The sequence below is a fragment of the Anolis sagrei genome, chromosome 1 (assembly GCF_037176765.1).
Source record: "Anolis sagrei isolate rAnoSag1 chromosome 1, rAnoSag1.mat, whole genome shotgun sequence".
Classification (NCBI taxonomy): domain Eukaryota; kingdom Metazoa; phylum Chordata; class Lepidosauria; order Squamata; family Dactyloidae; genus Anolis; species Anolis sagrei.
The window spans coordinates 4,303,221-4,319,106 of NC_090021.1; the positions used below are offsets into that span (position 1 = coordinate 4,303,221).

The 15,886-nt window shown below is 46.8% G+C and overlaps 2 protein-coding genes across 2 annotated transcripts; one reads left to right on the plus strand and one right to left on the minus strand.

Annotated features, from left to right (window-relative positions):
- Positions 1-8,039: 8,039 nt before the first annotated feature.
- LOC137095899 (actin, cytoplasmic 2-like) lies at positions 8,040-10,800 on the minus strand. The gene is made up of 3 exons (XM_067463200.1): positions 10,231-10,800; positions 8,588-8,656; positions 8,040-8,362 (listed from the first exon to the last, which is right to left on the minus strand). The coding sequence occupies exons 1-3, from the start codon at positions 10,769-10,771 to the stop codon at positions 8,040-8,042; spliced, it is 933 nt and encodes a 310-aa protein (XP_067319301.1). The 5' UTR covers positions 10,772-10,800.
- A 3,111-nt stretch (positions 10,801-13,911) lies between these two features.
- Positions 13,912-15,581, plus strand: LOC137097722 (zinc finger protein 709-like). The gene has a single exon (XM_067472459.1). It carries the CDS (start codon positions 13,990-13,992, stop codon positions 15,517-15,519), a length of 1,530 nt encoding a protein of 509 aa, XP_067328560.1. The 5' UTR covers positions 13,912-13,989; the 3' UTR covers positions 15,520-15,581.
- Positions 15,582-15,886: the final 305 nt, after the last annotated feature.

Genomic DNA, 15,886 nt, shown 5'->3' on the forward strand with positions numbered 1-15,886 from the left:
ATTCATACTTAAGCCCCTCTCTCTTGGGCATCTCTTAGGTTCTTGCAAGCAATGCTAGCTTTTTCCCCATTCCATATAAATTTAGTCAAATCCTTCCCCCAATGTTTGAAAATTCTCCCTCCTTTAAATATTCGTAGATTTTGGAATAAAACAGCATTTTGAGTCAGATCCCTTTTATCACCACTATTCTCCCCACCCAAGTTAATTGAATTCTTTGCCATCTTTCCAAATTTTCTTCAATCTCCTTCCACATTTTTTGATAATTATTTTGAAATAAGTTATTGTCAGAACATGGTTTAAATGTAGTGAACTATTGTCATAGTTTAAACTGTGTGATGAAGCAATATAATGTAAGATTTAAAAGCATAGAGCTGTGATGGATTCCTAGAGAGTAACTTTGGAGAGTTCCAGTGACGTAGTTACATTCCCAAAGATCTGATAACTATGTTCTCTTGCTTCCAATGATGTACGGCTAGGTGAATAGACGTGTTTTCTCTACTTCTGTAAATAGTATATCGTTTGTAGTTTAGTATTTGCAATAAAGTAAGCCACTCCAGGCTTTGGAGTTGATCCAAAGTAGCATGGTGAATTTATTTTCCTTGTGGTTTCCAAGCGGACGCTGGAGAGTCAAGAAGTATTGAGATAAGAGACAGAGGTAATTTATCTCAATATATCAACAGTTATTTTTTTGGTTAGCCCTAATCTTCAGTATGTTACTTTTGAGGCTTCCTTACCAGCTGAAAAATTCTCTAATTTGTCAATATTACTTTTTGACAGAGTTTTGATTAAGAACATGAACTTCTCTTTATTCATTTTAAATCCTTTCACGTTCTCATACTCATTGTTTCCATCAAGCTTTGAATGCTTTTCAGTCACTCTTTTAGAATGCATAACGTATCATCAGCATATGCTTTAACTTTGAATTCTTGTTTTATTTTCTCTCCTTTAATACAGCTGTCTTCCTTAATTCTAATATTTAATATTTCTAACATCTATATGAAAAGGAAAGGTGACAAAGAGCATATTAGGTTCTTGTGGATTTTTTTCGAGCTATAGGGCCATGTTCTAGAGGCATTTCTCCTGACGTTTCGCCTGCATCTATGGCAAGCATCCTCAGAGGTAGTGAGGTCTGAGCGTATTGTTTTCTGCCTATATGTGGGTCGCATGGGTCCGGGTTTGATTTTAATTTTTATGTTTCAGTTATTAAATACGAGGGTTATCTGAAAAGTAAAGTCACAAGGCATGTAGCTCTTACGGGGAATTTTGATGTGAGAAACCGGTATCAATGCCGTGTAGCGAGAAGCCAGTGCCAGTCGTCAGTAGTTCATCCACTGGCATTGTGGTGAAGGTCAGAGATGAGCGTTCTCATTCCGTTTCCCTCCAAGTGTGAAGTCTGTGTTTTTGAGGGATATTTGGAAAGTAAGGTTACAATATTTTTTAAAATACAAAGAATGAATATAGTTAAATAAAACTTAGATGGATTATAGCATAGGTATTACATCAGTGTTTCTCAACCTGGGGGTCGGGATGCCTGGGGGGGTCACGAGGGGGTGTCAGAGGGGTCACCAAAGGCCATCAGAAAACACAGTCTTTTCTGTTGGTCATGGGGGTTATTTGTGGGGAGTTTGGCCCAATTCTATCATTGGTAGGGTTCAGAATGCTCTTTGATTGTAGGTGAACTATAAATCTCAGCAACTACAACTTCCAAATGTCAAGGTGTATTTTCCCCAAACTCCACCAGTGTTCATATTTGTACATATTGAGTATTTGTGCCAGGTTTGCTCCAGATCATTGTTTGAGTCCACAGTGCTCTCTGGATATAGGGGAACGGAAACTCCAAAACTCAAGGTCAATGCCCAGCAAAGTCTTCCAGTATTTTCTGTTGGTCATGGGAGTGCTGTGTGCCAAGTTTGGTTCAATTCCATCGTTGGTGGAGCCCAGAATGCTCTTTGATTGTAGGTGAACTATAAATCCCAGCACCTACAACTCCCAAATGACAAAATCTATCCCCATCCAAACCCACCAGTATTCAAATTTGGGCGTATTGGGTATTGGTGCCAAATTTGGTCCAGTGAATGAAAATACATTTTGCATATCAGATATTGACATTACGATACATAACAATAGTAAAATAATAGTTGTGAAGTAGCAACAAAAATAATTTTATGGTTGGGGGTCCCCACAACACGAGGAACTGTATTAAGTGGTCACGACATTAGGAAGGTTGAGAACCACTGTATTACATTATTTTTGTACACAATCACCATTCGCTTCAATACATTTTGTCATCTACGGGACGGGTTTTTGATGCCTGTGTCATAGAAATCTCCCGCCACCTTTTTCAGCCAGGTCATCAGCCACAACGGACAGCTGTCCATTTCTGTCTTCATCGTGAATTTCCGTCCTTCCGCAGTTGAAATTCTGTACCCATTTTGCCACATGCCCTCCTGACATTACGTCCTCTCCATAAACCTAAACGATCTCGTGATGAATTTTATTTTTTAAATATCTTGTAACCTTAATTTCCAGATGCACCTTGTACAGTCAAAATTAACACTTGGAGGGAAACGCAATGGTAAGAAATAGAAGCTCACCTGTAACCTTCACCGCAATGCCAGTCAATGAGCTGCTGACGACCGGCACTGCTCGTTGGCTTCTGCTGGCTTATCTCTACACAGCAGTGATACAAACTTCTCCTGCAAAAATTCCCCATAAGAGCTACATGCCTTGTAACCTCACTTTTCGGATAACCCTCGTATTTGATAATTGAAGCATAAAAATTCAAATCCTCTATTGCTTTTTCGGGTCTGGCTTTGGTTTTCTTTGCTGCACATCTGAATCCAGCAACCCCGTGCAGCTCTTTCTCCATATTTGCAGGCATGTCTTTCATGGATGATGATGATAATAATAATTTTATTTCTTGCCATCCTCTCCTCAAGGCTGGTTACCACAGAGCTAAAATCATCTAAAATATTCTATAAAACACAGTAGTAATAATAATAATGTGTGTGGAATCATTCTTTAGTTAGTTTTTCACTATATAACCTGCGTTCTCTACCTCGGAGGGGACTAAAGGCGGCTTACGGATAGGCAATAGTTCAATGCCTTAACAACAATATACAATTAAAATACAGCTAAATTAACATTAAAATTAAGTACATTTAACATTATAAACCAAATTATTATAGAATTATTTGCATTAACTTGGTGGATAAGTAATAATAATTTATATGGAATTGTAATGAATTTGGGGGAAAACATGTTTCTGTTGTCAAAGTGTTGTTTCCTTTTCAATTGCTTGGTCCTTCCTTTGAAAGTAGTTGTTGTACCCTAGAAACTTTGTTTTTGTGGTTGTCACAAAATTGACTAGTGGTTTTCAAAAGGTGGTCTCCACATGTTCAGGGAGATTCACATTTGCCAAACGGATGTGACATGATGTTTACCTTTTCGATAAGGTTATGGTGCACTTATTTCCAATAGGTTATGGGATGTCCAATACTGGAAGCTTTGGTGCTCCCACTTTTTTGTGTTTAAAGAAGGGATTCTCAGCAGGCAGCAACCGCAATGGCCAAGTGACAGAAAGAGGTGCTTTCCGCAACTGTGCATTACGTTCATTAGATTCTACGGCACATTTATTTATTTGTCGTGTCAGAATAACCAGTCTAACAGAACAAAGCAAACAAACAAACAGAAAAATACACAACTTGTGAGTTTGGTAGCTGGTTAAATGTCCTTTGACCAGTATCTGGCCCCTTGGAGTGCCTCTAGTGTTGCTGCAAGAAGGTCCTCCCTTGTGCATGTGGCAGGGCTCAGGTTGCATTGCAGCAGGTGGTCAGTGGTTTGCTCTTCTCTGCACTCGCATGTCAAGGATTCTACTTTGTAGCCCCATTTCTGAAGGTTGGCTCTGCATCTCGTGGTGCCAGAGCGCAGTCTGTTCAATGCCTTCCAAGTTGCCCAGTCTTCTGTGTGCCCAGGAGGGAGTCTCTCATTTGGTATCAGCCATTGGTTGAGGTGCTGGGTTTGAGCCTGCCACTTTTGGATTCTTGCTTGCTGAGGTGTTCCAGCGAGTGTCTCTGTAGATCTTAGAAAACTATGTCTAGATTTAAGTCTTTGGCGTGCTGGCTGATACCCAAACAGGGGATGAGCTGGAGATGTCTCTGCCTTGGTCCTTTCACTATTGGCTGCTACTTCCCGGTGGATGTCAGGCGGTGCAATACCGGCTAAGCAGTGTAATTTCTCCAGTGGTGTAGGGCGCAGACACCCCGTGATAATGCGGCATGTCTCATTAAGAGCCACATCCACTGTTTTAGCGTGGTGAGATGTGTTCCACACTGGGCATGCATACTCAGCAGCAGAGTAGCACAGCACAAGGGCAGATGTCTTCACTGTATCTGGTTGTGATCCCCAGGTTGTGCCAGTCAGCTTTCGTATGATATTGTTTCTAGCACCCACTTTTTGCTTGATGTTCAGGCAGTGCTTCTTGTAGGTCAGAGCACGGTCCAGAGTGACTCCCAGGTATTTGGGTGCGCTGCAATGCTCCAGTGGGATTCCTTCCCAGGTGATCTTCAGAGCTTGGGATGCTTCTCTGTTCTTGAGATGAAAGGCACATGTCTGTGTTTTAGATGGGTTGAGGATCAGCTGGTTTTCCCTGTAATAGGCAGTAAGAGCACCTAGAGCTTCGGAGAGCTTCTGGTCTACAGTCTCAAAGCTCGGCACATTAGACTCGAGTAAATACGACACACACAGCGCCTAGCAGGGCCTCAGCAAGGAAGGTCAGCCTTGAAGGTGCCGCTCTCTTAGGTGCCCCCTTCCTCCTCCTCTTCCGCATCACTTAAATGTCAGGAGAATGTGTCACAATGGAAGCAGCAGCAGGGACTAGGGAAGGATGAGCTGCATCTCCAGGTGCCAAGCACTTCACCCTGGGAGATGGAGGGGAGATGACACCCCTGAAACACCCCTGAGCAGCTGCAAAGGCATCACAAAGTATGAGTGGCTCCAAGACAGGAGGAAAAGGGAGAGGGGAGAAAACGCAAGAGGGACCCATGAGAGTAAGGCAGAATCCTGGAGGCGAGAGAGACCTCCTCCCAAAGGCCATCTAGTCTGACCCCTTCTGCCAGGGAGGAAAGCACACAACCCAAGCCTGGTCATCCAGCATCTATTTCACAGAACTCTAGAGAAGGAGACTCCACCAGACTCCTATAAGGTCTATATGTGATTTGGAGGGGACCTCCAAGGGCATCTAGTCTGGCCTCTTTTGCTAGGCAGGAAGACACACAATGCAAGTCTGTCCAACAGATGGCCATCCAGCCTTTGATTTAAAGAGCTCCGCTCCATGCAGTCATGCTGGCCACATGACCTTGGAGGTGTCTATGGACAACGCTGGCTCTTCAGCTTAGAAATGGAGATGAGCACCACACCCCAGAGTCAGACATGACTGGACTTAATGTCAGGGGACTACCTTTACCTTTTTAGAGATGGCGACTCCCCCAAACTCCAAAGAAGCCTATATGACATGTGGAAGGGGGCTCAAAGGTCAGCTAGTCTGACCCCTTCTGCCAGGCAGAAAGACACACGAGCCAAGCCTGCCCAGTGGAGAGCACAGAGAAGGGATTCCACCAGACTCCAAGAAGGTCTGTATGAGGTTCGGAAGGGACCTCAAAGGGCATCTAGTCTGACTCCCCCTTCTTGCTCTGCAGGAAGACATACAATCCCAGCCTGCCCATCAAATAGCCATTCAGCTTCTGTTTCACAGACCTCTAGAGAAGGAGACTCACCCCACCAGACCCCCAGGAAGACTATGAGGTTTGGAAGGGACCTGAAATATCATCCAGTGTGCCCCCTCCCCTTCTTGCCATACAATCCAAGTGTCTTAACTATGTTGTGCTGAAGAAGAAGAAGGAGAAGAAGAGGAAGAAGAAAATGTGAACCAGCTTCTGTGGCTGAGTGGAGAGCGTTGTTCCTTCCTGTGTGCCCCCCCCCTTGCTTGTGGGGGGAAGAGAGGCCAGGGAGGCCCTCCTGGGGTGTCCCCCCTCCCCCCACTTTTGAGTCCTGGAGGGTCTTCCTTCCTTCCCTCCTTGGGTGGGAGCAGCAGGGCTTCCCTCCCTCTTGGGGTTCCCAGGGTGGCCTCCCTCCCCCCCAAGCCCCCCCCCCCAGGGTTGGCCCTGCTCAGCCTCGCAGGCCAGCCAGGAAAGAGCGGGGGCCCCAAGGGGACTCAGGCCAGGCAGACTCAGAAGAGACCCCTTGGGTTGTTGTAGGTTTTTTCAGGCTATATGGCCATGGTCTAGAGGCATTCTCTCCTGACGTTTCGCCTGCATCTCTGGCAAGCATCCTCAGAGGTAGTATCGTCTCTTGGAACTGGGAAAAAGGGGTTTATATATCTGTGGAATGACCAGGGTGGGGCAAAGGACTCTTGTCTGCTGGAGCTAGGTGTGAATGTTTCCACTGACCACCTTGATTAGCATTTGTTGGCTTGGCAGTGACTGGAGCAATCTTTTGTTGAGAGGTGATTGGATGTCCTTGTTTGTTTCCTGTCTGTTGTTGTGCTATTGTAATTTTAGAGTTTTTTAAAGACTGGTAGCCATATGTTGTTCATTTTCATGGTCTCTTCCTTTCTGTTGAGATTCTCCACATGCTTGTGGATTTCAGTGTCTTCTCTGTGTAGCCTGACATGGTGGTGGTGCTACCCCTCTATTCTGCTTTGGTTAGACCACACCTCGAACATTGTGTCCAATTCTGGGCACCACAATTCAAGAGAGATATTGACAAGCTGGAATGTGTCCAGAGGAGAGCGACTAAAATGATCAAGGATCTGGAGAACAAGCCCTATGAGGAGTGGCTTAAGGAGCTGGGCATGTTTAGCCTGAAGAAGAGAAGGCTGAGAGGAGATATGATAGCCATGTATAAATATGTGAGAGGAAGCCACAGGGAGGAGGAGGGAGCAAGCTTGTTTTCTGCTTCCTTGGAGACTAGGACGCAATGGAACAATGGCTTCAAACTACAAGAGAGGAGATTCCATCTGGACATGAGGAAGAACTTCCTGACTGTGAGAGCCGTTCAGCAGTGGAACTCTCTGCCCCGGAGTGTGGTGGAGGCTCCTTCTTTGGAAGCTTTTAAGCAGAGGCTGGATGGCCATCTGTCAGGGGTGCTTTGAATGCAATATTCCTGCTTCTTGGCAGAATGGGGTTGGGCTGGATGGCCCATGAGGTCTCTTCCAACTCTTTGATTCTAGGATTCTATGAGAGTGGCCCAGCATTTCTGTGTTGTCAGATAATAATCTGCTGTGCCCAGGTTGGTTCCTCAGGTGCTCTGCTTAGCTGACTTCTCTGATTCCGGCCATGAGAGCCTTGGACAATGCATTGGACCCCTTCTTGGGGTGAGGATGGCTCTTCTGGGGGGTGGGCCCTTCCCCTCTCTACTCCTCCCGAGTGTTGAGCCTGGGAATGATCCCTACTAGTCTGGGCTTGGGAGCTGCTTGAGCCTCACAAGGGAGAAGGGAGGGCAGCACCTTCCCTGCAGGCAAGGAAGCCTGGCAACCCTCGAGGAGGAAGGAAGGAAGCACAGAGTCTTCTGTGTGCCCAGGAAGGAGTCTCTAATTTGGTATCAGCCATTGGTTGAGATGCTGGGTTTGAGCCTGCCACTTTTGGACTCTCGCTTGCTGAGGTGTTCCAGGAAGTGTCTCTGTAGATCTTAGATTCCGGCCATGAGAGCCTTGGACAAGGCATGGGACCCCTTCTTGGGGTGAGGATGGCTCTTCTGGGGGGGGGGGGGTGGGCCCTTCCCCTCTCCCCTCTCCCCTCTTCCTGAGTGTTCAGCCTGGGAATGATCCCTACTAGTCTGGGCTTTGGAGCTGCTTGAGCCTCACCAGGGAGAAGGGAGGGAGGCACCTTCCCTGCAGGCAAGGAAGCCTGGCAGGAGAGAGAAGGAAGGAAGGAGGGAAGCCCAGAGTGGGAGGGAGGGAGTCCCAAAGGCCATCTAGCCCCGCCCCCTTTTGCATCAGGCCCCTCCCCTTTTCAAAGTCCCGTGGCCACGCCCACTTTGCGTCAGAAACGCGCCGACGCCTCCAAGGCCACGCCCCCTCCGCCGCCGCCATTTCTGTGAGGAAGACAAGGAATCCAGAAGGCAAAGGTGAGGAGGAGGAGGAGGGTTTCTGAGCGGAGTCTTCCTTTCTCTGTTTCCCACCCGGGAGCCATTCCGGCCTCTCCCAATTGGACAAAGGCAGGCTGAGGTGGGCCAGGAATGCTGAGGTGGTCTCTTTGGCCTCCTTGGTGCGGCAGGCAAGCAGGGCTGGGCCGGGAGGGGAAAGGGAGGCCTTCGTTTCCCAACTCAGCCGCGGCCTGCTCTTTCCTGAGGGATTCCTTCCTCCCTTGAAGGAGAGAGAGAGACACCCGGGGGGCCCTTCTGGAGGGAGTCTCCTCCTTGCAGAGCCTGCCTTCAGCTTCCCCTTCAGCTGAGGGATTTCCAACTCTGCCCCTTGTGTTTTGATCTCTGTTCTGTGTATATATGAATATGTCTTTTATAGGAACACGTTTTAATAGACATCTTTTGTAGAAGTACATTTTTACTATGTATATTTTATGGAACTTTTTACCTGTAGTGGTGAAGCTGTAGCCCCTTTCTGTCAGGATCTTCATGAGGTAGTCTGTAAGGTCACGGCCAGAGGCGGTGATTTATTATTTATTATTTATTTATTTACTTTGTTTCTATCCCGCTGTATCTCAAGCCCGAAGGCGACTCACAAACAGTAAAAACAGTAGAAACAGCAGTGGTTCCATACAACATATAACAATTGACTTAACACATTATCCATAAATTACCAATAAGCCATTACAATGCACAATTATTACAAAAAACAACCGTACCCAATCTTCTCATCATCCAAGCGTAGTCCAGGTTCGTCGTCCATTGTTCCATTCCTATGTTCCATTACCAGATTGCACTAAATTACTCAAACGCCTGCACAAACATCCAGGTCTTCACCTTTTTGCGGAATACCATTAGAGATGGTGCTAGTCTAATGTCCGTAGGAAGGGCGTTCCACAGCCGAGGAGCCACCACCGAGAAGGCCCTATCTCTCGTCCCCGCCAGCCGAGCTTGAGAAGCAGGCGGGATCGAGAGCAGGGTCTCCCCGGAAGATCTCAAAGTCCTGGTGGGTTCATAGGCAGAGATGCGGTCAGATAGGTCGCTTGGGCCGGAACCGTTTAGGGCTTTAAAGGCCAACGCCAGCACTTTGAATTCAGCCCGGTAGCAGATCGGTAGCCAGTGGAGTTGGCGCAACAGGGGGGTTGTATGCTCCCTGCGCTCCGCTCCTGTTAAAATCAACGGTAAGCAAACAGTATTTTGGCGCCCCCCCCCCCCCAACCAATCTTTGATATATATTTTCTGTTCGTCGTGGGAGTTCTGTGTGCCATATTTGGTTGAATTCCATCATTGGTGGAGTTCAGAATGCTCTTTGATTGTAGGTGAACTATACATCCCAGTAACTACACTTGCCGCACTTGCTCCCTTGCCTGGCCCACTTTGGGGCCGGAGGCGTGCCTGAAGACCCCGGCGTGTGCACCAAAAGTCGCCTCTTCTCCTGACTTTCTCCTCAGCCATTGGGACCAAGAGAGAGAGAGAGAGAGGTGGAGATGCCCACCTTTCCTGAAGGTAGGCACAAAAACAAAGGAGGGAGCGGAGGTGGGAGATACCTCCAGCCGGAGGGGCTCTCTCTCTCTCTCTCTCTCTCTCTTGGTCCCAATGGCTGAAGAGAAATTCAGGAGAAGAGGTGACTTTTGGTGCGCACGCCGGGGTCTTCAGGCACGCCTCCAGACCCAAAGCTGGCCAGGTGCGGCAGCTCCACCCCTTGGCCCACCTGCGGATTGGGGAGAGGAGAGGAGGAGGGTGGAGCACCGGGGGATCAGGAAAGGGAGCCGGTCATGGGGAAGGGGTCAAATGTGGATAAGGATTGAGTGCTGGCTCTGCTCACGTACCTGGTGGCCGGGTGGAGCAGGAACAAGAGGGGCTAGGCGAGGCTCAAGGGCCCGGCCCCTTTGGGAAGAGGATCGCCCGGCAGCGAGGCAAGAAAGCCGAGGCTCCCCCCGGACTGCTAGGGCTGTTGTGAGCTGAGGGGGCGCTCCTCAAGTGGCGGTCGAGGGGCATTTACAGAGGCGCCTCTGCGCCCCTAGCAAAAAAAAAAGTGTTCTGCGACCGCTTACTTCGCGTAATGGATGAGCCGCCCCTGGTCACGGCCAGCCAGATCCAGTCGCAGGATGGCATGGGGAAGGGCATACCCCTCATAGATGGGCACAGTGTGTGTCACACCATCTCCAGAGTCCATTACAATGCCGGTGGTACGGCCAGAGGCATAAAGAGACAGCACAGCCTGAATGGCCACATACATGGCGGGAGTATTGAATGTCTCAAACATGATCTGTGTCATCTTCTCTCTGTTGGCTTTGGGATTCAATGGAGCTTCTGGAAGCAGCACAGGGTGTTCCTCTGGAGCAACGCGGAGCTCATTGTAGAAAGTGTGATGCCAGATTTTCTCCATGTCATCCCAGTTGGTGACGATGCCATGTTCAATAGGGTACTTCAGGGTCAGGATTCCTCTCTTACTTTGAGCCCCATCTCCTACATAGCTATCTTTCTGGCCCATACCAACCATGACACCCTGGTGGCGAGGGCGCCCAACAATTGAGGGGAACACAGCACGAGGAGCATCATCTCCAGCGAAGCCTGCTTTGCACATACCAGATCCATTGTCAATGACAAGTGCTGCAATTTCTTCTTCCATTTTAGATCTGCAAGGAGGCAAAAGCTTCAAAAGGTCAGAAGACAAGAGAGGAGCCGATCGTGCTAGATCCGCTGCCGCCGGCTGAGTGAGCAACTTTTTATCATGTTTATCAAGTGTCCCTCAGGGAGGAAGGAGTCCTTCTCGGGATGATGGGAATCCCTTCCCAGGCAGACCTGATGGGAGTGAGAGTGTTTCCCATGAAATGCAAACAAAAAAGGAGTTAAGAAGAAAGAAATGGGTTTCCGAAGACCAACAAGACACACAGGTCCACTGTTACTAAAGGAGAACAACACCAATCATATACTTCACAGCTTGTACAAGATACAATACACCAAAATCTACAATATACATCAGTACGTTGGGTTCACAATACTGGTTATAGGTTTATTGCAGATTTCTGTTTATTGTATCTTGTACAAGCTGTGAATTATATGCTTGGAATTGCTCTACTTTGGTAATAGTGGGCCTGCCTGTGTGTCTCATGCAATGCAGCCAGAGGCTTGGCCTGACCCTGGGCGGGATGCCAGGCAGAAAGCAGGGAGGGGAGGGGGTGGTGCCCGTCTCTCAGCGCCTTCGGTTAAGGCAAAATTATGCTAGTAAAGATTGTCCCTGACATTAAGTCCAGTCGTGTCCAACTCTGGGGGTTGGTGCTCATCTCCATTTCTATGCCAAAGAGCCAGTGTTGTCCATAGACACTTCCAAGGTCATGTGGCTGGCATGACTGCATGGAGTGCCATTACCTTCCCACCGGAGCAGTACCTATTGATCTACTCACATTTGCATGTTTTCGAACTGCTAGGCTGGCAGAAGCTGGAGCTAAAAGCAGGAGCTCATACTACTCCCTGGATTTGAACGTGTGACCTTTCGGTCAACAAATTTAGCAGCTCAGTGGTGGTTTAACCCACTGCCCCACTGGGGACCCCTAAGATCATGCTAGGCAGAAGCTATTAAGGTTCTCACCGTGTGTCAAAGATAACAAAGAAATGTCAGGTGGTAGATACTTAGTTTCCCCACGGAAAAGAGTATTTATGTATTTATTTATTTATGACATTTATATGCTGCCCTTCTCACCCCAAAGGGGACTCAAGGTATGTATGTATGTATATATATATATGTAGCATAGTACAATATCAGTATTAAATATTACTATATTGTACTATACCATTATTTTGTAATGTTATCAGTAATGTTACATGCAATATAAATATATAATTATAATATCATATTATAAGTAGTAGTATATTGCATAACATTATAATATTATAAATATTATATGTATATACAATATATTATATTACATTATATTATTATATTAGAATAGCACAGGAGACAAGGTGGAACTGCCCCCTCCCCCCCCTTCACTCTGACCCAGAGCGGCACTTGGTGTTTTGGGGGGGGGGGGGGTATAAAAGTATGTTTCTTAAGTCAGCTTCCCGAGTTATTCTTTGTGATAGCAACTTTGCATATTTATGAGGAAGTTATCCTGTTTTCATGAGCTCCGGAATACAAGATTTCAGGCCTTGCTTTCATGTCATGTTTCCTGATTTCGAATTGGAGAGTCACCTTTTGGATATAGTTCTTGGTCTAAGTTCTGTGGATTTCTGGCTGTATTTTCCATCGTGACCTGTGTGGTTTGCTGCATTGTGAATATTACGACTGTAACCTGAATTTCGGAATGTCCCTTGAAATCAGTATTGGGGATGTATTCCTGCTTCTGCCTTTTATGTAGAATTCGGGGGCGCTTTTCTAGTTTTTCCTTTGGGATGTATTTCTGAACTAGCTTTTTCAATATTATACTTCTTTTTAGAATAACTCAGTTGACTATTTCCTTATTGGCCGAGCATTATTTTGGGTGCAGAGGTGTCACATCTGGCTGGGCTGCAACACAGGTCTTCCTGCCACTCCTTACAACCAAGGCGCCCTCCTTGTCCACACCCAAAGGGCGTTCTCTGCCCACACCCAAGCTGCCATCCATCCCCCCAAACCACACTCCAATGGTACCCACACCCAAGCCGCAATCTCAAGCTCCCCTCCCTGTCCACTCCCCATACCCAACCCACTCCATTCCCATTCACCCACCCAATCCCCATCTCTTCCCACTCCCCATAACCAACCCCCCTACAGTCCCACTCTCCAAACCCAAGCCCCCTCCCTTCCTAATCCTCGCACTCAACCCCTCCCTTCCCGGTCCCCATAACCAAACCCCCTCCATTCCTGCTCTTCACACCCAAACCCCCTCCCTGCCCACTCCTCACACCTAAGCTCCCTGCCCACTCCCCATACCCAGCCCACTCCATTCCCACTCCCCACACCCAATCTCCATCTCTTCCCACTCCCCACACCAGTCTCTTCCTTTCCCACTCCCCATAACAGTAGCAAAATTACAGTTATCAAGTAGCAATGAAAATAATTCTATATTCGGGGGTCTCCACAACATGAGGAACTGTATTACCAGTAGCTGCTCGGCTTATACTCGAGTCAATACGTTTTCCCAATTTTTGTAGTAAAATTCGGTGCCTCGGATAATATTTGCTTCGGCTTATACTTGAGTATAAGCTATGCTGAGATCATTTTATTCATTGTTGATATCTTGATTGCTATGTGTCTGTTCTCGGCATTGAATGTTTGCCATTTTTGTTAGTCCCTCAGGGAGAGAGGGCGGGTTATAAATGAAGCGTTATTGTTGTTCTTGTTGTTGTTGTGATTATTATTATTATCATCATTATATTTCTTTATATCTCATTTTATCCTGCCAAAGGGAGATAAATATTAGGAATCACCCTTCCTTCCTTCTATCATTCATTCTTTTCATTCTCCATCCTTTCTTTTCATTTTTTCTTTCTGGATTCTTTCGCTTCTTGTTTAAGAATCAGTGATTGCCTTTGTTGGCATCTGTGTATGTGCTTGAGATCCTGATGTCTGCATTTCTTGGTATTCCCATTTTCAACATGAGCCATGAAGGGAAAAGGGTAAAATCTTGCAGGTAAAGAAGGTTTCTGTCTTTCATCACTGCTCTTTTGCTTCTTTCTTCACCAGGGAAATGAGGATTCTATGGAGCCACCTCTTGGGTACAGCAAGGAAACCATTCATATAGGAAGAAAAAGAAGAAATAATCTCAAGGTGATGCTCTTGCTGACTTCTTGAGTTCACTTACAGATAAGAAAGGGAGATAGTGCCAAGTATCCGTATTGCAATTAAACAACCTTATCACTGTTGACATGGAGAAGAAAGCATTTAAATGCCTGGAGTGCGGAAAGAGTTTTACTCAAAGACATCATCTGCAGGTACATGAAAGGACTCACACTGGGGAGAAGCCCTATAAGTGCCTGAAGTGTGGACGGAGCTTCACTCAGAATTCACAACTACGTTCGCATCAAAGGACACACACTGGGGAGAAAGCCTATAAATGTCTGGAGTGTGGACAGAGCTTCACTCATAGTTCAGGTCTACGTTCACATCAAAGGACACACACTGGAGCGAAGCCCTATAAGTGCCTGGAGTGTGGACAGAGCTACACTCTTAGTTCAACGCTACGTTCGCATCAAAGAATTCACACCGGGGAGAAACCCTATACATGCCTGGATTGTGGAAAGAGCTTCACTCAGAATTCAGGTCTACGTTTGCATAAAAGGACTCACACTGGGGAGAAACCCTATAATTGCCTGGTGTGTGAGCGGAGCTTTTCGCAGCATGCACATCTACGTTCACATCAAAGGACTCACACTGGGGAGAAACCCTATAAATGTCTGGAGTGTGGACAGAGCTTCAGTTGTAATTCAAGTCTACGTTTGCATCAAAGGACTCACACTGGGGAGAAGCCGTATAAATGCCTGGAATGTGGACAGAGCTTCACTACCAGTGGAAGTCTACGTTCACATCAAAGGACTCACACTGGGGAGAAGCCCTATACATGCCTGGAGTGTGGAAAGAGCTTCACTGACAGTGGACATCTACGATTGCATCAAAGGACTCACACTGGGGAGAAACCCTATAAATGTCTGGAGTGTGGACAGAGCTTCAGTTGTAATTCAAGTCTACGTTTGCATCATAGGAGTCACACTGGGGAGAAGCCATATAAATGCCTGGAATGTGGACAGAGCTTCACTACAAGTGGACATCTACGTTCACATCAAAGGACTCACACTGGGGAGAAACCCTATACATGCTTGGAGTGTGGACGGAGCTTCAGTGAGAATAATAATCTACGTGTGCATCAAAGGACTCACACTGGGGAGAAACCTTATACATGCCTGGAATGCGGAAAGAGCTTCATTGATAATCGAAATCTACATGTCCATCAAAGGACTCACACTGGGGAAAAACCCTATACATGCTTGGAATGTGGAAAGAGCTTCACTCAGAATTCAAATCTACGTTTACATCAAAGGACACACACTGGGGAGAAACCCTATACATGTTTGGAGTGTGGACAGAGCTTCACTCACAGTGGACATCTACGTTCACATCAAAGGACTCACACTGGGGAGAAGCCCTATAAATGCCTGGAGTGTGGACAGAGTTTCACTTGGAGTTCAATTCTACGTTTACATGAAAGGACTCATACTGGGGAGAAACCGTATACATGCTTCGATTGTGGACAGAGCTTCACTCGGCATGTACACCTGCGTTTGCATCAAAGGACTCACACTGGGGAGAAACCCTATAAATGCTTGGAGTGTGGACACAGCTTCACTCAGAGTGGAAGTCTACGATTGCATCAAAGGACCCACACTAGGAAGAAACTCTAGAAAGCCATGGTGTGTGGGAAGAGCTGCTCTGAGAGTTCAAATCTACATAGGCATAGAATTCACATTGGAAAGAACTGGGTTTAGACTCCAGAGAGACTCCCTAAAACAGAGCTATCCAAACTTTTCATGTTTTGTTTGGAGCCTGGAGCAACATCAATGCCAGACAATTTCGCCTTATGTCTGGAGGCTCTGTCGAACTGGCTACGCGCTAGTAGACTGAAGGTGAACCCGGCGAAGACTGAGATTCTCTGGCATGGCCGCTCGATTGGTCTGACCCATTTGCTACCCACCTTCGATGGTGCTGCCCTATCTCCTTCACCTACCGTTAAGAGCTTATGTGTCATTTTGGATCACAGCTGACAATGGA

Coding starts and splice junctions, on each gene's coding strand:
- LOC137095899 (XM_067463200.1), bottom strand. CDS start 10,771: ATGGAAGAAGAAATTGCAGCACTTGTCATTGACAATGGATCTGGTATG. Junction 8,657..10,230: donor CATCCTGCGACTGGATCTGG/CTGGCCGTGACC, acceptor AAATCACCGCCT/CTGGCCGTGACCTTACAGAC. Junction 8,363..8,587: donor CTACAGCTTCACCACTACAG/GTAAAAAGTTCC, acceptor CTCTCCTTCAAG/GGAGGAAGGAATCCCTCAGG.
- LOC137097722 (XM_067472459.1), top strand. CDS start 13,990: ATGGAGAAGAAAGCATTTAAATGCCTGGAGTGCGGAAAGAGTTTTACT.